General features: G+C 50.7%; 1 protein-coding gene across 8 annotated transcripts in view; it reads left to right on the forward strand.

The window, feature by feature from the left end:
- CABIN1 (calcineurin binding protein 1) overlaps positions 1-14,799 on the forward strand; it is a 155,702-nt gene that overhangs the window by 75,075 nt on the left and 65,828 nt on the right. For 7 of the 8 annotated variants that reach the window (XM_086681950.1, XM_086681956.1, XM_086681953.1 and 4 more), the window contains one exon: positions 12,897-13,079. The exons of the other annotated variant lie outside the window; for it this stretch is intronic. In XM_086681950.1, coding sequence (XP_086538076.1) covers positions 12,897-13,079 — 183 coding nt within the window. The remainder of the gene's footprint in view (positions 1-12,896; positions 13,080-14,799) is intronic. 8 annotated transcript variants of the gene reach the window in all.

Here is a 14,799-nt window from a genome sequence, read left to right on the forward strand (position 1 = left end):
ATGGAGCTGCAGGGAAGCAGAGTGCTGGGGACAGGCACTGGGGTGACATGGCTTGAATGCCAACATAATGGTTATTTGCTCTGGGAGTTTGCAGAGGGAGCCATTCAGATAGGCTCAAATATAGTTTCAGTGGTTGTGCATTTTTTTAATGATTGAAAAAAGAATACTTTTTTAAAAGTGATTTCTGTCAACAATGTGGAACCATGGCCCACCTTTGCCCAGTCCCAGCCCAATGTGCTAGGAAGCCCTGCACTGGCCATACTGTGCTCTGCACGGGCCCGGCTGCATGGTGCTTTCAGAACTCTTGCCCTCCTCACTTCAGAAAGAAAGCAGTGTCTGCAACAGGAAAATATTTGGGCCCTATCTTAGAATGTTAAAGTGGCCCATTCAGCTGTTACACTAGCTCGTAGGGAAAGGCCCTGGCTCTGGCAGAAGCAGCAGATTGCTGGTGTCAGGCTGGTGGCCTCAAGGCCTGCACTGCCCACCTCTGCTGCCTCCTGTGACCCAGCCAGGCTGGCCTGCTAGCCCTGGGAGGAGAACGTGTGGCCCCACACTTCCCACACAACTCTTCAGCCTGAGACCAGCCATGGCTCTCCTGTTGTGGGAGGACAGGGCATTAGTGCTCACTCCAGGCCATAACCGAGCCCTTCTACAGGAATGCTGATGGGTGCTTCTAGCCCTGGTGCAGACCAAGAGAAGCAGTTCAGGGACCCGCTCGAGGTAAGACAGGGAAGTTGGAGTCAGGGAGATCTGCATTTCAGTCCCAGCCCCACTGCTACCTTGCGTGGCCACCTTGGGTAAGGGACTTGACTCTGAGCCGGTTTCTTCACCTGGTGAACAGGAGTAACGTTTTTCTCATGAGTATTAAAGGAAGGTGCTTGCACAGTGTAACCACATCCTAGACGCAGGCATCCCCAGGTCATCAGAGCTGGCACAAGGGCCATGTAGCACTGCATAGCAGGAGGAGCCCGCGTCTGGGACCTGTCATCCTCAGTTTGCACCCTGTCACTCTCAGGCCAGTTGTGTGGCTTTGGAAGAGGGACAGGCAGTGTCCTTGGAAGCAGCAGCCTCTGAGCAGGGCTGGGCCTTTGGGTTTCTGGGCCCAAGTCTCCTGTATCCTGGAGCCTGTCAGAGGCTAACTTGTTATCAGCTAGACAGGGAACCAGGCATCAGGACTTCCCTAAGGTATGGTTAGGATACCCTACCTTTGAGCTGCCCTTCTACTTTTGTATACCTGAGCTTCAAAATCAAAAATCAGCTAGAGTCAATTCTTATTTGCTGTAAATTTTTAGAAGAGATTTAGAAAAATAGCTCCAGATTTTATGTAGGTAACTCAACATTTGATAATGGCTTCTTAGAAGAAACCTTCTTTGCTCTCTTGACTGGTCCCATCTGCACCCTTGTGCCATCCTGCACTAGGGTTAGAAGCTTCCAGCAGCCTATCCACAGCTCTGGCTAAAAGTACTCTGGGATTGGCCATTGAGTTGCTCTGAGACTCCATCATTGTCAGATATGAAAGCTAGCCCTTCTTGGGGTGGCTGAGAGTGTGCCCATAGCTGACCTGAAGAGGGGCCCTCTGGCCAAGGTGAGAGAGAGAGAGAGAGAATGAAGCAGTCCTGCCTGACCACTCTTCCCAGCCTGCCTTATTTCTCCTGTCCATTTTGGGATTTGTCTCAGTGCTGAAATCCTTAGTGTTGATGCTTCCTGACAAGGTAAAGGAGTCGCAGGGAGTACATTGTGACCCTCAAGGGGCTCACAATGATTGCTGTTTACTCATGTTCAAACGTAGCATAATGAGATTTCTGAACAAATTTTATACCCTTCCCCAGCATGGAGTGTGTGAACACGTGTGTGAGTAACTGTGCCCCGTGTCATATCAGTGTGTGCTTGCTCTGGGCTGGGCCCTGGGAGAGGTGCCTGTGGTCCCGCCCTTATAGCTGCCTTGCTTGGCGATTGGTCCTGTTTCCCTGGGAGGAAGCCAAGCTGAGGGCAATTGGACACTCTTCTAGGGCTGCCTGGTAGCTGGGGTGAAGCTGAGGGAGAATTGGGGGGTCTAAGGTTCCTTCCACCCCAGGCCAGAGGAGGCTAACACTGGGAAGGTCCTGTGCTCGCTGACCTGATGGATACTGGATCTGTGTGCATTTCCCTGCTTTGTTTGTTGGAAGTTTGTCGGTAGCAGGGCCTATGGAGCAGGGCTGTTACAGGACACCTTGGTCCATAACTTGGCCCAGCTCAGCCAGCCTTTGGGATGTGTACATAGTGGCTCTCTTGGACTGCCAAGACCCTTGCTGTCTGCCTGCCCTGCTCCATGTTACCCGAGAATCTCGGAGCCAAGAATCTCGGAGCCAGAAAGGGCCTCAGAGAGCAGAGGTCTTGCCCTGTGGTCAGTCTGAGGCTGAGCCTTCTGTGGGGTTCTTCAGCCAGCCCATGGCCATGCCTATCTAGTGTCCATTAGCATTGTGCTGGGTGCATGGGACAATTCTGGTGCCTGTTGCAGGTTCTGGGGAAGGCAAGTGTGAAGCTGGGAATCAACTGAGTGTCAGGGTGCAACTGAAACCACCCCAAAGAGACCTGGCCTGGCTTTGGTGGATAGGAGGCCTTCCTGAGGAGGCAAAGCTTAGCCAAGGCCCAAGGGGTGTGTCAGTGTTTACTACGAAGGGTGGAAAGAGCACAAGCTGGGGGTCAGAAGAGCGGGAGCTGTGGAGGCCGGTGTTCATGGTTGCAGGATGCCCATCTGGCCCCACTTACAGCACGAACAGAGCCTGCCCTGAGCCCCAGGTTGTAGGGTATGGGCCACGTGGGAGCCCAGGGTGCCCTGTGCAAGTTCCCATGTGACCATCCGTCCTCACCCACCATACTGTCACTGTTTGTGTCGTGTGCCATCTGTGCTCATCCTCGCCTGCTCACCCACACTGCCTCCACCAATATTGCCCGTGCTGCCCCTAACCCTGACCACACTCTGTTCTCCAGGCTTTGTCTTTCTGCTTGCACTGTCACGGCTCGCTTCAAGGGACAGCGCAGACCGCATGCTTAGTCCTCAGTCCGGCTCCCTGCTTCCCCTGTGACCAGGAGCTCCTCCACATCGCTGGTCCTGTGATTTGGATAGTGTGTGTTTGATGTGCTTGGCTTCTGCCCACAGCCCATGTTCTCAGTTCTAGCCAGATGCAGCAGTGGCCTCCTCCCACTGCCCGTTGGCCTGGCAGGTGGCTCAGTCCTGTATTTCCATTGTTCTGTTCTTTCTGGCTTTAAAAAAGTAACAAAGGCAACAGACTCTAAGATACCAAGTTATCTTTAGAAGGACAAATGTGTAAAAATGTACATTGTGTACAGTAGCCAAGATGCTCTGAGGTGGGCCCTGTGTGTGCAGTCCACGGTGTCCAGGCTTGGGGCAGGGGGCTGCATGTGGCATCAGTCCTCACCAGCCTCCCTTCCCAGGGTCAAGGAGAGGTCAGCTCATGGTAGGCAAGCTATATGCTGTGAACAGATGTTTTCAATGTGGGAGAGGCTCCTAGTGGCACTTAGGTTGTCCTGCGTGTGCCCTGCAAGGTGGGGACTGATGTTGGGGCAGGGAGGGAGGCTGTCAGAGGGCAGAGCCAGTCACCTTTGTTCTCCTCTCCATTCTTAACTTTTAAGAAACCTCTCCAGGCCGTAGCTGGTCATGGTATATGTTGAGTGCCTGCTATGTGCTGGGCAGGAAGAAGGCCCACGAGGAAAGCCAACACGGGCACCCTGATTCCCGCTGCCTGGTTGGATCTGTGTGTCCCTAGGTGGTGTCTTGGGGCACCAGTTGGTGCCATGAGAAGGTGCCATGAGCTAACTGTGGGGCCTGGTGGGTTGGGAGGACTTCCTGGAGGAGGTAGTCCTCCAGAGAGGCCTGCAGGGCCATTTCAGGTGAGGGACATTGGGAGCAAAGACATGGAGGTTGGAGGGCCCTATAGCGTTTGGACTGAGGTCACTGAGGTGGACAGAAGAGAGACCTTACAGGGAGAGAGCTTGGGAAACCAGCTGGGTCCGAGATAGGGGCACAGGGGCTCTTTGTGACAGAGTGATGCATGGTGAGGGTTACACAGTGAGAGCTGCACGTGAAGACAAGTCTTCTCCCAGCTCTGAGCATGAGCCTCAGAGGCCCAGAGTGGTGACGCCGCTGTCTGAGCACGGCCATGGTGATACTCTTGTGCCTGCCTGTTGCCTCAGTATGTCTGCCTCCTTTTCAAGGGCCCTCGTGTTTCTGGTGTCTCTTCTCTTGGGCGTCTGTCCAGGCTCCTTGGCCTGCCAGAGGGTGTCCCTCCCTTACAGCTAGCCTGGCTTCCGGTGGATGTGTTCTTTCCTGGTGGTCATCAGGGACCCACTGGGGCAGGGTTTGTCCAGCTGAGAGATTGCTCAAAATATTGATTCCCCCCAAGTTTACTGTTCTTAGAAACCTGTTGTTTCTAGTTGGCAGAACATTTGTGATCTTTTCAGGGTTCGCTAGTCAGAGTTGCTGCAGATTTTGATGATACAACCACATCTTTCCCCTCAAACTTTCTTTTTTTTTTTTAATATATTTTTTTTTTCAATGTTTATTTTTATTTTTGGGACAGAGAGAGACAGAGCATGAACGGGGGAGGGGCAGAGAGAGAGGGAGACACAGAATCGGAAACAGGCTCCAGGCTCTGAGCCATCAGCCCAGAGCCCGACGCGGGGCTCGAACTCACAGACCACGAGATCGTGACCTGGCTGAAGTCGGACGCTTAACCGACTGCGCCACCCAGGCGCCCCCCCCCTCAAACTTTCATTGAACTGAACTGGTGGAATAAGTGGTTGTGAGCTATTTCTAGTTCTAACTGCTGGAGCAGGTAGAGAAAATGTACCAGGAAGCTTGTGTCTTGTAAGCAAAGAGCTCTTTTGGGTTGGCCTGGAAATCCTACGAATGTTCAAGGGATTTGAACTGAGTCAAACCTGAACAAAAAACTCCAAATTCTTGCAATACAGTCTGCTCTCACACTCCTTGGAACGGACAGCCTTTCTGTCACCAAGCCAGGTCCCTTTCCTTCTGCATCCGCAGCTGTCGTTCCTTTGCAGTTGGCTCTGCAGGTCACACCTCAGAAGTGGAGGGTGTCATCAGCAGTGGCTGGCAGATGAACATCCCTCTAAAGACTCGGGGGAAGGGGCTGGGGTGGCCCAGAGGCATAGATGTGAAACATTCCAGTGATTAACAGTAGGAGAGTGAAATATTTATAATTTTGCCACAAATATTAATTAGTGTGAGCAGGTTTTGTGTGGGCAGACTTTCAAAAGAACATTCTGAAGCAGAGCAGAGGTAGCCTGTAGAGCCTGTCCACTATCGTGTCTTCTTTCCTATTGATGTCTAGGCAGCTCCTGAAGGAAATCAGGAACCTGGCCTGTGGGCAGTCCCTGGAGTCCCATTTAGGTACATGCTTCCCTGGAAGGCCATCCTGCCCAGCCCTGTGGGAAGTCTGGCTCTTCACCTGAGTCTGGGTCTCTTGTGCAGAAGAGCTTCCCTTCTCTCTCCTGTCCCGCCTCAGGACCAGGAGCCCAGGAAAACCCCCAGCCCAGGCCAGTCTGCAGAACTTACAGGAGGTGGCCAAAGCAGGGAGCCAGCTAGTTCTGCCTGGCCCTGCCCTCTCCCTCTGGCTCTGCTCCAGCAGGCAGGTGAGAGAAGGGAGGGCCGTCGTTGCCTTCAGGCTTGGCAGCCTTTGCCTGCAGAGCACCGGCAGACCCACCTGGTTCTCTGAGCATCAGGACAGGCCAGCACCCTGGGGGTGTCCTACAGTGCCCAGCCTATACGTGGGCCTCTAGGATGTGGAGGAAGCACCCCTGGCCATCAGTGCACAGTTACACAAAGCCGTACGTCAGCTCATTTGGACCCTTGGCCCACAGTGTCCCAGATAAGGAATGTGCTATCCATAGACAGCTTCGTGGAGAAGGTGGGACTATGGCCAGGCCTGGAAGGAAGCTCTGTTCACTGCCAATGGAAGCCGAGTGCTCTCCAAGCCAGAACTGCCCCACCTCTTCCACACATACGGGCTCCCCACGTCCCTTTATCAGGGCACACTGCTAGTCTCTGGGCTGTGCACAGCGGTGCTTGAGCCTGTGCTGAATTCGGCTGGCCAGGAGGCAGTCAGGATGTGCTTAGGTGGACTGGGCTTTGCCCAGAGGCATTGTCTGCCCAGGAGATAGAGTCATTCTTTAAGAGATTTTCATTGTTTTCTTTCACCCTGTTGGTGTAAAAGAAATGAATTTAGTTTTCTTTTAATCTGACTTGCTTCTTGGTGCAAAGTTCTCGGTTGCTTCCTAGTATTCAAACTCAGGATGATTTTATTTTATTTTTTTTAATTTTTTTTTTAATTTTTATTTTTGTTTAATGTTTGTTTATTTTTGAGACAGAGAGAGACAGAGCATGAATGGGGGAGGGTCAGAGAGAGAGGGAGACACAGAATCCGAAGCAGGCTCCAGGCTCTGAGCTGTCAGCACAGAGCCCGACGCGGGGCTCGAACTCAAGGACCGTGAGATCATGACCTGAGCCGAAGTCGGACGCTTAACCGACTGAGCCACCCAGGCGCCCCTCAGGATGATTTTAAATAGCTTTGTGCCTACCCTCTTTGAAAGGATTAGAGAGAAACTTGGCCCTGGACTCTCATTTACAGTGATGTGCCCATCCTCTGTTTCCTAGACTTGCATCTCTCTCAGGGTTGGGCAGGAACATTACCCATGCCCTTGCTTCACAGGCCTGGTGAGTAGGGGGGTCACAGCTCCAGCCAGGGCACCTCAGTGTGCAGAGCCCCTGCCTCTCCAGCTCTGAGTTGCAGGGAGGCACTGCAGAACCGTGGTGGCTCATGGCGGTTTCTAGACTTATTTCACTACCCCCCGACCATCAGCCTTCCTCGGGGCTCCTTAGGTGTTCATTCATGATCACCCCTGGGGTAAGGGCTTGTCCAGAATCGCCACGGTGCCGCCGCCCCCCCCCCCAACCCCCCAGGGCTGATATTGGCTTTTTCTCTCCATCCTTTCAGAGGACAGGCTGTTCTGGGTTCTTGTGTGTATATCTGAGAGGCTTGGGGCGGGAGGCCTGGTCACAGTCCCTGTGCTTACATGCGTCCTGCTCCTTGGCTGTGGCTGTTGTTGCTGTGGATGTTATTTTGTTTTTCTTTTCATTTTTTTATTTAAAAATAATTTCTTTTTAACATTTATTTATTTTTGAGAGACAGAGCATCAGTGGGGGAGGGGCAGAGAAGAAGAAGGGAGACACAATCCGAAGCAGGCTGCAGACTGAGCAAGCTGTCAGCACAGAGCCTGACGCGGGGCTCGAACCCACAAACTGTGAGATCATGACCTGAGCCGAAGTGAGATGCTCAACTGACTGAGCCACCCAGGCACCCCATGTTTTATTTATTTATTTATAAGTTTTTTTAATGTTTATTTATTTTTGAGAGACAGAGAGTGAGTGGGGGAGGGCAGAGAGAGAGAGAGAGAGAGAGAGAGAGAGAGAGAATCCAAAGCAGGCTCCAGGCTCTGAGCTGTCAGCACAGAGCCCGACGCAAGGTCCGAACTTGTGAGATCATGCCCTGAGCCAAAGTCAGATGCTCAACCAGCTGAGCCACCCAGGCGCCCCTATTTTATATATTTTTTAATGTTTATTTACTTATTTTGGGAGAGAGAGTGGGGAGTGGGGGAGGGGCAGAAGGAGCGAGAATCCCAAGCAGGCTCTACATTGTCAGCCCAGAGCCCGACATGGGACTCAATCCCATGAACCTTGAGATCATGACTTGAGCCGAGATCAAGAGTTGGATGCTTAACTGACTGAGCCACCCAGGCAACCCCGCTGTGGATGTTATTTTAAAGAGTCTCTTGGGGCGCCTGGGTGGCGCAGTCGGTTAAGCGTCCGACTTCAGCCAGGTCACGATCTCACGGTCCGTGAGTTTGAGCCCCGTGTCAGGCTCTGGGCTGATGGCTCAGAGCCTGGAGCCTGTTTCCGATTCTGTGTCTCCCTCTCTCTCTGCCCCTCCCCCATTCATGCTCTGTCTCTCTCTGTCCCAAAAAATAAATAAACGTTGAAAAAAAAAAGAGTCTCAGTAGAGGCTCTACCTGCTAATATTTGCTCCCAGAGGAGCAAACACCCCTGAAGCCCAGTGCGGTCCTTTTTTGCCCACACCATTCTTAGGGCAGTCTGCTGCCTTCCCTGCTCACTCTGGTGCATGAGAGGTTCCCTCACTAGGCAGCATCAGGAGGGTATTAGCACGTTGGGAGTAAATATCCGTTTGCTTAAGCCAATCCTCGGTTTTTGTAATAATCACAACTGAGATTCCAGCAAATTAGCGATTCTTTAGGCCCAAAGCCCAACAGCTTATGAGTGCATGAGCTCATCAGGCAGCAAGCCAGTTCTCGTGAGATCTTCCTGGCTCGGCCCGCTTCCCGGACGCTTGCCACATGGTGCGCTGCTCAGCCATGCAGTGACTACAGCTGCTCTGGATGCTGGTGGAAAGCACCTCTCCTGGCCTATCAGAAGGACTTCATCACTGCAGGAGCATGGCCCACCAACTTGTCCGAGCCATTGGTGTTCTCTTTGTCAGGGCCAGAGTAAATGCTGCACTGCAGGATGGGTCACTGGGCTGTCACACCTGTGTGCCAGGCACTGGGATGTGGAGGCCTCCATGGGGATCCTATTTGTTTGTTGGGAACAGAGCAGAGAGAACGTGCCAAACATATTGCGAGGCCTGGAGCAGCCCAAGTATGCAGATCTGGGGTTGGAATGTGAGTCTGAGACTCCCGATTTCTGAGCTCCTGCAGTGACCCCGTATGACCTCTGGAGCCAAGGGTCCGCTTTCCACATAGACAGCAAATGGGCTTCCCCTGCCATTTCTCTGAGAGAAGTGATCTCTTCACACTGGGGAATTGGGTTTGGGACCTCTCATGAGGGCAGCAGACCTGCCGGTAATCCCCATTCAGTGCTCACAGAGCCTTGGGGTCTGGCCTTGCAAGTCAGGAAAGCCCCTCACTAAGTGTGAGGCAGAGGGGTCCAGTCAGGTCCCTGCTCCCCCAGCAGTGAGACGCAGAGCTTCTGTGTTGGTCGCTGAAGGGTCTCACGTACACTTCATGTCCCAGTTTCTACTGCTCCGCCAGCCCAGCTGTGACTGATACCTACCGTTACTGGGCAGCGGACATTGCAAAGGCAGCTAAGGAGGAAGGGCTGTGGCAGGCTCTGTGCGGCTGCCTGAGACGTCCCTGTCTCCAAACCCTGCTCTATGATCAGACGTGGGTGAGGAGGCTGGAACAGCACAGCTGCCTTTGGAAGCACAGGCCTAATTCCATGTTCCTCTGTGCAGGCAGGACTGCTGTGGACGACCCTGTCATGTCAGTGTATAAGAAGCGATTACCACCCCATCGACATGGTGCTACTCAGGTGTGATCTTCAGCCTGGCATAAGCAGAACCCTTTGCCATGCAGAGCAAAATCTCTGTAATGTCAAGTTTGAGACGTTACTAAAACAATTGGTCCAGGTTCTCTGAAATAACACTATTGGTCATTGAGCTGATATTTTGGAACACTTATTGGGTATCAGGCCCTATTTCAAGCACTTTACATGTACTAATGTATTTAATCCTCATAATTCTGTGAAGTGGGCTTTTGTAATATCACAGTTTTACACAGGAGGAAATTGAAATGTAAAGAAATTGTGGCAATTGCATAGTCTCTCCAGCCTAGTAAGTGACTGAGTAGGATTTAAACTTAGGCAGCCTGGATCTCCCAGAGTCCAGGCCTTTGATTTTGTTGAAACAACTTCAAGTATTGTTACAAGTTTGTTTGCCCACCAGGCTGCTCATGTCTGCCCTCCCAATGGGCTGCCGGTATTTGAGGTAGTTGAGCAAAGAGTTAGAGGGTTTTGGAGGCCATGTCTGCCTCTCTCCCTGTGTCCCCAGAAGCTCCTATGCCATGGACCTCTCTGAAAGGATGTGTGGTTGCAGTTCATAGGTGGGCAAGGGACTTAACCTGTTCAAGGTCACATAACTAGTGAGTGGCACTAAGAGGAACTTGAACTTGGCTCTCTTGATTCCTATTTCATTGAGCTTCATCCTTCAGATACACAAAGTTAAAGACAAAGTTTTATTTTTTAAGGTTGCATTTTGTCTCTATTAATGGCTTATTATTTATACCTTCTTAAAAAAATGTAGTGACTGCCTTAGGCTTAACAAAATACATGTTTAAGTCATCACAGCCCACCTTCAAATGATACTATACTACTTCATGGGCAGTGAAAGAACCAAGAACCTCCCATTTTTTATACCCTTGTTTTCATTCATTTTACTTTTACATACACTGTAAACTCACAATAGGCTGCTACCCGTTTTTGCTTTAGACAGTACTACTTTAGAGGAATTAAACGTGAAGAAAAAGAATGTCTTTTTTGTTACTGCTTTAGCCATTTCTGAGGAACTTCATTTCTTTATGTGGATCCAAGTTTCTGTCTGGTTTCAATTCATCCTACCGGAAGAACTTTCTTTAATGTTTCTTATAACTCAGATTTCATAGTAAGGAATCCTCTTAGCTTTTGTTTTTCTGACGAAGTCTATTTCTCCTGCATTTTTGAGAGATATTTTCACTGGATATGAATTAGGGATGGACTTTTTTTTTCTTTCAGCATTAAAGATGTCTGACTTGCATGGTTTCTGATGAGAAGTGTGCTGTAATTCCTAACTTTGTTCTTCCATATATGATGTGTCTTTCTCTGCTTTTGAGATTTCCCCTCTATCTTTGGTTTGTAGCAGTTTGAGTATGAGATATCTAGGTATGGTTTTTTGTTGTTGTTTTTGTTTTGTTTGTTTTTTTAAATGTGTGGAGGAGTCTTTGCCCTGCTTGGTGTTCTCAGAAACTCTTGATGATTTGATGTCTTTCATTATTTTTGGAAAATTCTCTGTCATTATCTCTTTAAATACTTCTTCTGACATGTGTCTGTGTCATTTCCTTCTGGGATTCTAATTAGTACGTTAGATCATTTGGATGCTTTTGTGTGCTCTGTTCTGATTTCCCCTCCACTCTCTTTCTCTCACTTTGGATGATTTCTACTGACCTATCTTCAAGTTTTGGTTATTTTTCCCTGAGCTGTGTCAGGTGTGCTGAGAAGCTTGACAAAGGCATTCTTTGTGTCTCTAATTGTGTCTTTTATTTCCAGCATCTCTATTTGAGTCTTGCTCATAGTTTCCATCTTACTCCCCAAATTCCCCGTCTGTTCGCGAATGTGTCCCCCTTTTCTAATAGAGCCTTTAGCATACTAATTACATTTATAGATCATATTATTCTTAGTTATTTTTTAACTGTATTTTATTTATTTGTTTGTTTGTCTGTTTGTTTACTTACTAACTAATCTCTATACCCACCCAGTGTGGGGCTCGAACTCATGACCCTGAGATCAAGAGTCATATGATCCAGTGACTGAGCCAGCCAGGTGCCCCTAATCTTAGTTATTTTAAATTTCCCATCAGGTAGTTCCAACATCTGGGTCATCTCTGAGCCTTGTTCTGTTGATTATTTTCTCTCTTGACAGTGTTTCTTTTCTTTTGTGTGTGTGCCTCATTTTTATACTGAATATCAGATATTATGTGTAGGATGGAAGAAACTGAAATAAGTAATATTTATGCTGGGAATGGCCTTCTCTCTCCTTTTCTAGTCTGTTAGGAGGGGGAGTTAGGCTAGTCAGAAGTTGAGCTGGGGTTGGTTTTTGTTGTTGCTGTGGTTACCATTAGTGTACCACTGACTTCAAATTCCTATGACCTTACCTTATGCTTACAGGGGGGCTGATTTGCCAGAAGGTTTCTTAGTGTTCCATTCCCACCTTCAGCCTTAGGCCTTTTGTACACACCTCAAAGACGGTCTCTCTCCATGTTCTTGCCCCTCTTCCTATGTAGACTGTTTTGTGTTACTTGTGCTTGTTAGCCTGGGGTAGGGATAGGGCTGGTTCTCTCTTGTCTCTATCCAGCCGCAGACTGAGGCAGACTGTGTCCCTGCATCTCAGGAGTGGGGCTTTGCTTTTCTAGTTGTGGGCGACTTCAAATGTTTGGGCCCTGAATGGCTTCCTGCCCCTCCCTCGGGAGGTTTTTCTTTTCCCTTCCCACAGCTGCAGTGGGTCTTCACCTTACCCTGGAGGCAGCAAGATTTGCTGTACTTCCCCAGCTGGCTTAAAGCTTTTGTTCCTTAGGGAAAAAAGTTTCCACCAGGGCTTCATGCCTTTCCTATAGCGGCGAACACACTTCCTTTCCAGGCCTGCACCACAGGAAGGTTTCCTTCAATACCTCTTCCTGCGCTGCCTCTGATCTTTCTCATGAGCGCATGGGGAGCTCCAAGGAGAGGAGCTAACGTGTAGGTAGCAATCTCCCTTGTGTCTGCGACCCCGGGAATCCCCATTCTCACTCTAGACCACTCTTGGCCTATTGCAACCAGATAAAAATTTCTGCAGGACTCTTACTTGCCTTAGTTGTTCATGCCTATTGTCTCTGTGTGGTAGAAACACAATAGAATGGTGTACTACCGTGCATCTCTTTCCAACTCCACATAAGGTTGGCTGGTAGCCTGAATTGGCCATGGTGGGAGTATTTATGCCACAGAAATCAGTAAATGCTACAAATGTGGGCTTCCCCCCTACCCCAAGAGCCAATTGTTAACCATTTACCAGAACACCACCATTTGGGGAAACCCCACAAGGTTGACCGTGGAGATTGGTGCCTTTGGTGAGTGGCTCAGCAGCCTTCTGGGACGGGTAGGACTCAGCAAGGTCACAGTGGCTGTGCTCATGTCGTCTCCTCTGCAGGGCAGTCACCAGGACACTCACCCTGGGGAGGCCCCGCCATGTTGGTGCTGGTGTGGATTCATGTTGCTGCCCTCTCTCCCTCCTTTGTTCCCCTCAGAGCGCAGCCAGGATAGCACGGCAGTGGCGCTCTCGGACTCCAGCTCGACACAGGACTTCTTTAATGAGCCTGCCAGCTCACTGGAGGGCTCTCGGAAACTCTATGTGGAGAAGAAGCTGCCTGTTCCCAGTTCCCAAGTGGGCCCGACTGGTAAAGACCTTCAGGGGCCCACAGAGGAAAGAGGTATGAAGACCTAGCTTGGTGTGTTTAGAACTGCTTCGGTGAAATGGCCTGTGACAGTCTGGGAAGTCTGAAGAAGGTGGGCTCCCGAGTGGCCCAGGTCCTGTCTGGCTCCTGTCCTCACACCTCCACCTGCTGCTCTGGGGCCTCAGTTGGGCAAGTCGCTCGCCTCCCTGGGCCTCTGCACTCCCTGTAGGGTGGGAGGGAGCCCAAGGCCTGCGCCCGGAGTTGTGAGGATTAAGGGAGGTGGCTCAGGAAGGCATTCACACCGTGTCTGGCACACAGTGTGTTCTCAGTGACACCTGTCGTTGTTGTTATGACCCCACCGTGGCCATATGGGAAAACCACATCCATGACGTGAGCGCCCTGGATTTTTTTCTTAAATACCTATAGTTATTAAAAAAAATCTTTGGATCCTAAATGTCACCAATGTGTTTTCTTTTTAGTGTGAATCATACCAGGTCTCTAGGAAAAAGTGTCTCCCTTTTCAGTCAGGAGGCCCTGATCTAACCCCATGCCTGGCTCTCGTGGGGTCCCCGGGCTCCCTTTGTGGAAACCAGTGGGCAGAGCCCCACACCCAGCTCGCAGGAGAGTGCTGGCAGGCTGGGTATCTGCGGCACCCCTCTGGGGCTGCGGCTGGGCAGCTGGCCCTGGGTTTTGAGAGCTCTCCCACCCGGACCAGGACTTGCTAAACAATAACAACCACAACAACCCAGACCCATGCTCAGCGGCCCTGTGCCAGGTGCTATTTTTTGTCCTCCCAACCACCCTAGGAAACAGCCCCGCAGCTCTTCCCATGTTACAGGTGAGACCTGAGATTCAGAGAGGGTTGGGAATTTATCCAGGGTTAGTTCGCACCCTTAACCTCTGCCCCATGCTCCCTCTCTGGGTGGGCTGGGAGGGGCAGGTAGGATTGGCGATGACCTCCCCTAGGACGTGTTTTTACAGGCCCTGGATGGGAGAGTCTAGGTTCAAGAGTTCACGTGTAGACGTGGCCCCTTCGTGCTGGGGATGGCCTGTCCTAGTTCTGTGTTCCTCACCAGCCTCCCCTAGCTGGCCTTAGCAGGTGGTGAGGCTGCATGCCCTGCAGGTTGGCAAAAGTGCCCCCATTAGGGTCAGGTAAGAGGACACAGAAAGTGAGACCAGTGCCCCACTCTCTCACTAGGCACTTACGCTATCTCAAACCGATGTTGACATTCTGCAACTAACATAAACATACCACAGGGAGCTTGAAAGGGGAAGGAACAAGTAACCTATAGTCCCAGCACTCTAATACAGCAACTCTTGTTCATGTCCAGTCTTAAAAATAAGATTACTTTAACTATTGGACAGGTGAGGCCTGTTGTCTGTGCTCCGTGGCCCATTAAGCAGCGAACTGCTGTGGGTGCTGTTGTGTCACCCCGGCCTCTCTCCACCATGTTTGGGGAAGTGGGGGATGCAGGTTGGGGTGCTGAGCTCAGAGAGAGTCAGCCGTGGTCTGACCTAGGCTGTGCAGGGCTTTCCAGACACACAAGGGGCATCCCACCCCTTCCCTCCTTCCATTCAGAGCCAGTGGTTTAAGCAGACAGTGTAGGGGCTCACCACTGGTAAAGAAAGTTTGAGGGGCTCCTGGGTGGCTCAGTCAATTAAGTGTTGACTCTTGATTTCAGTTCAGATCATGATCTCACAGTTTGTGCGATCGAGCCCTGCGTCAGGCTCTGTGCTGTCAGCACAGAACCTGCTT

Source organism: Puma concolor, chromosome D3 (assembly GCF_028749965.1).
Source record: "Puma concolor isolate L17-30 chromosome D3, mPumCon1.1.hap2, whole genome shotgun sequence".
Lineage (NCBI taxonomy): Eukaryota > Metazoa > Chordata > Mammalia > Carnivora > Felidae > Puma > Puma concolor.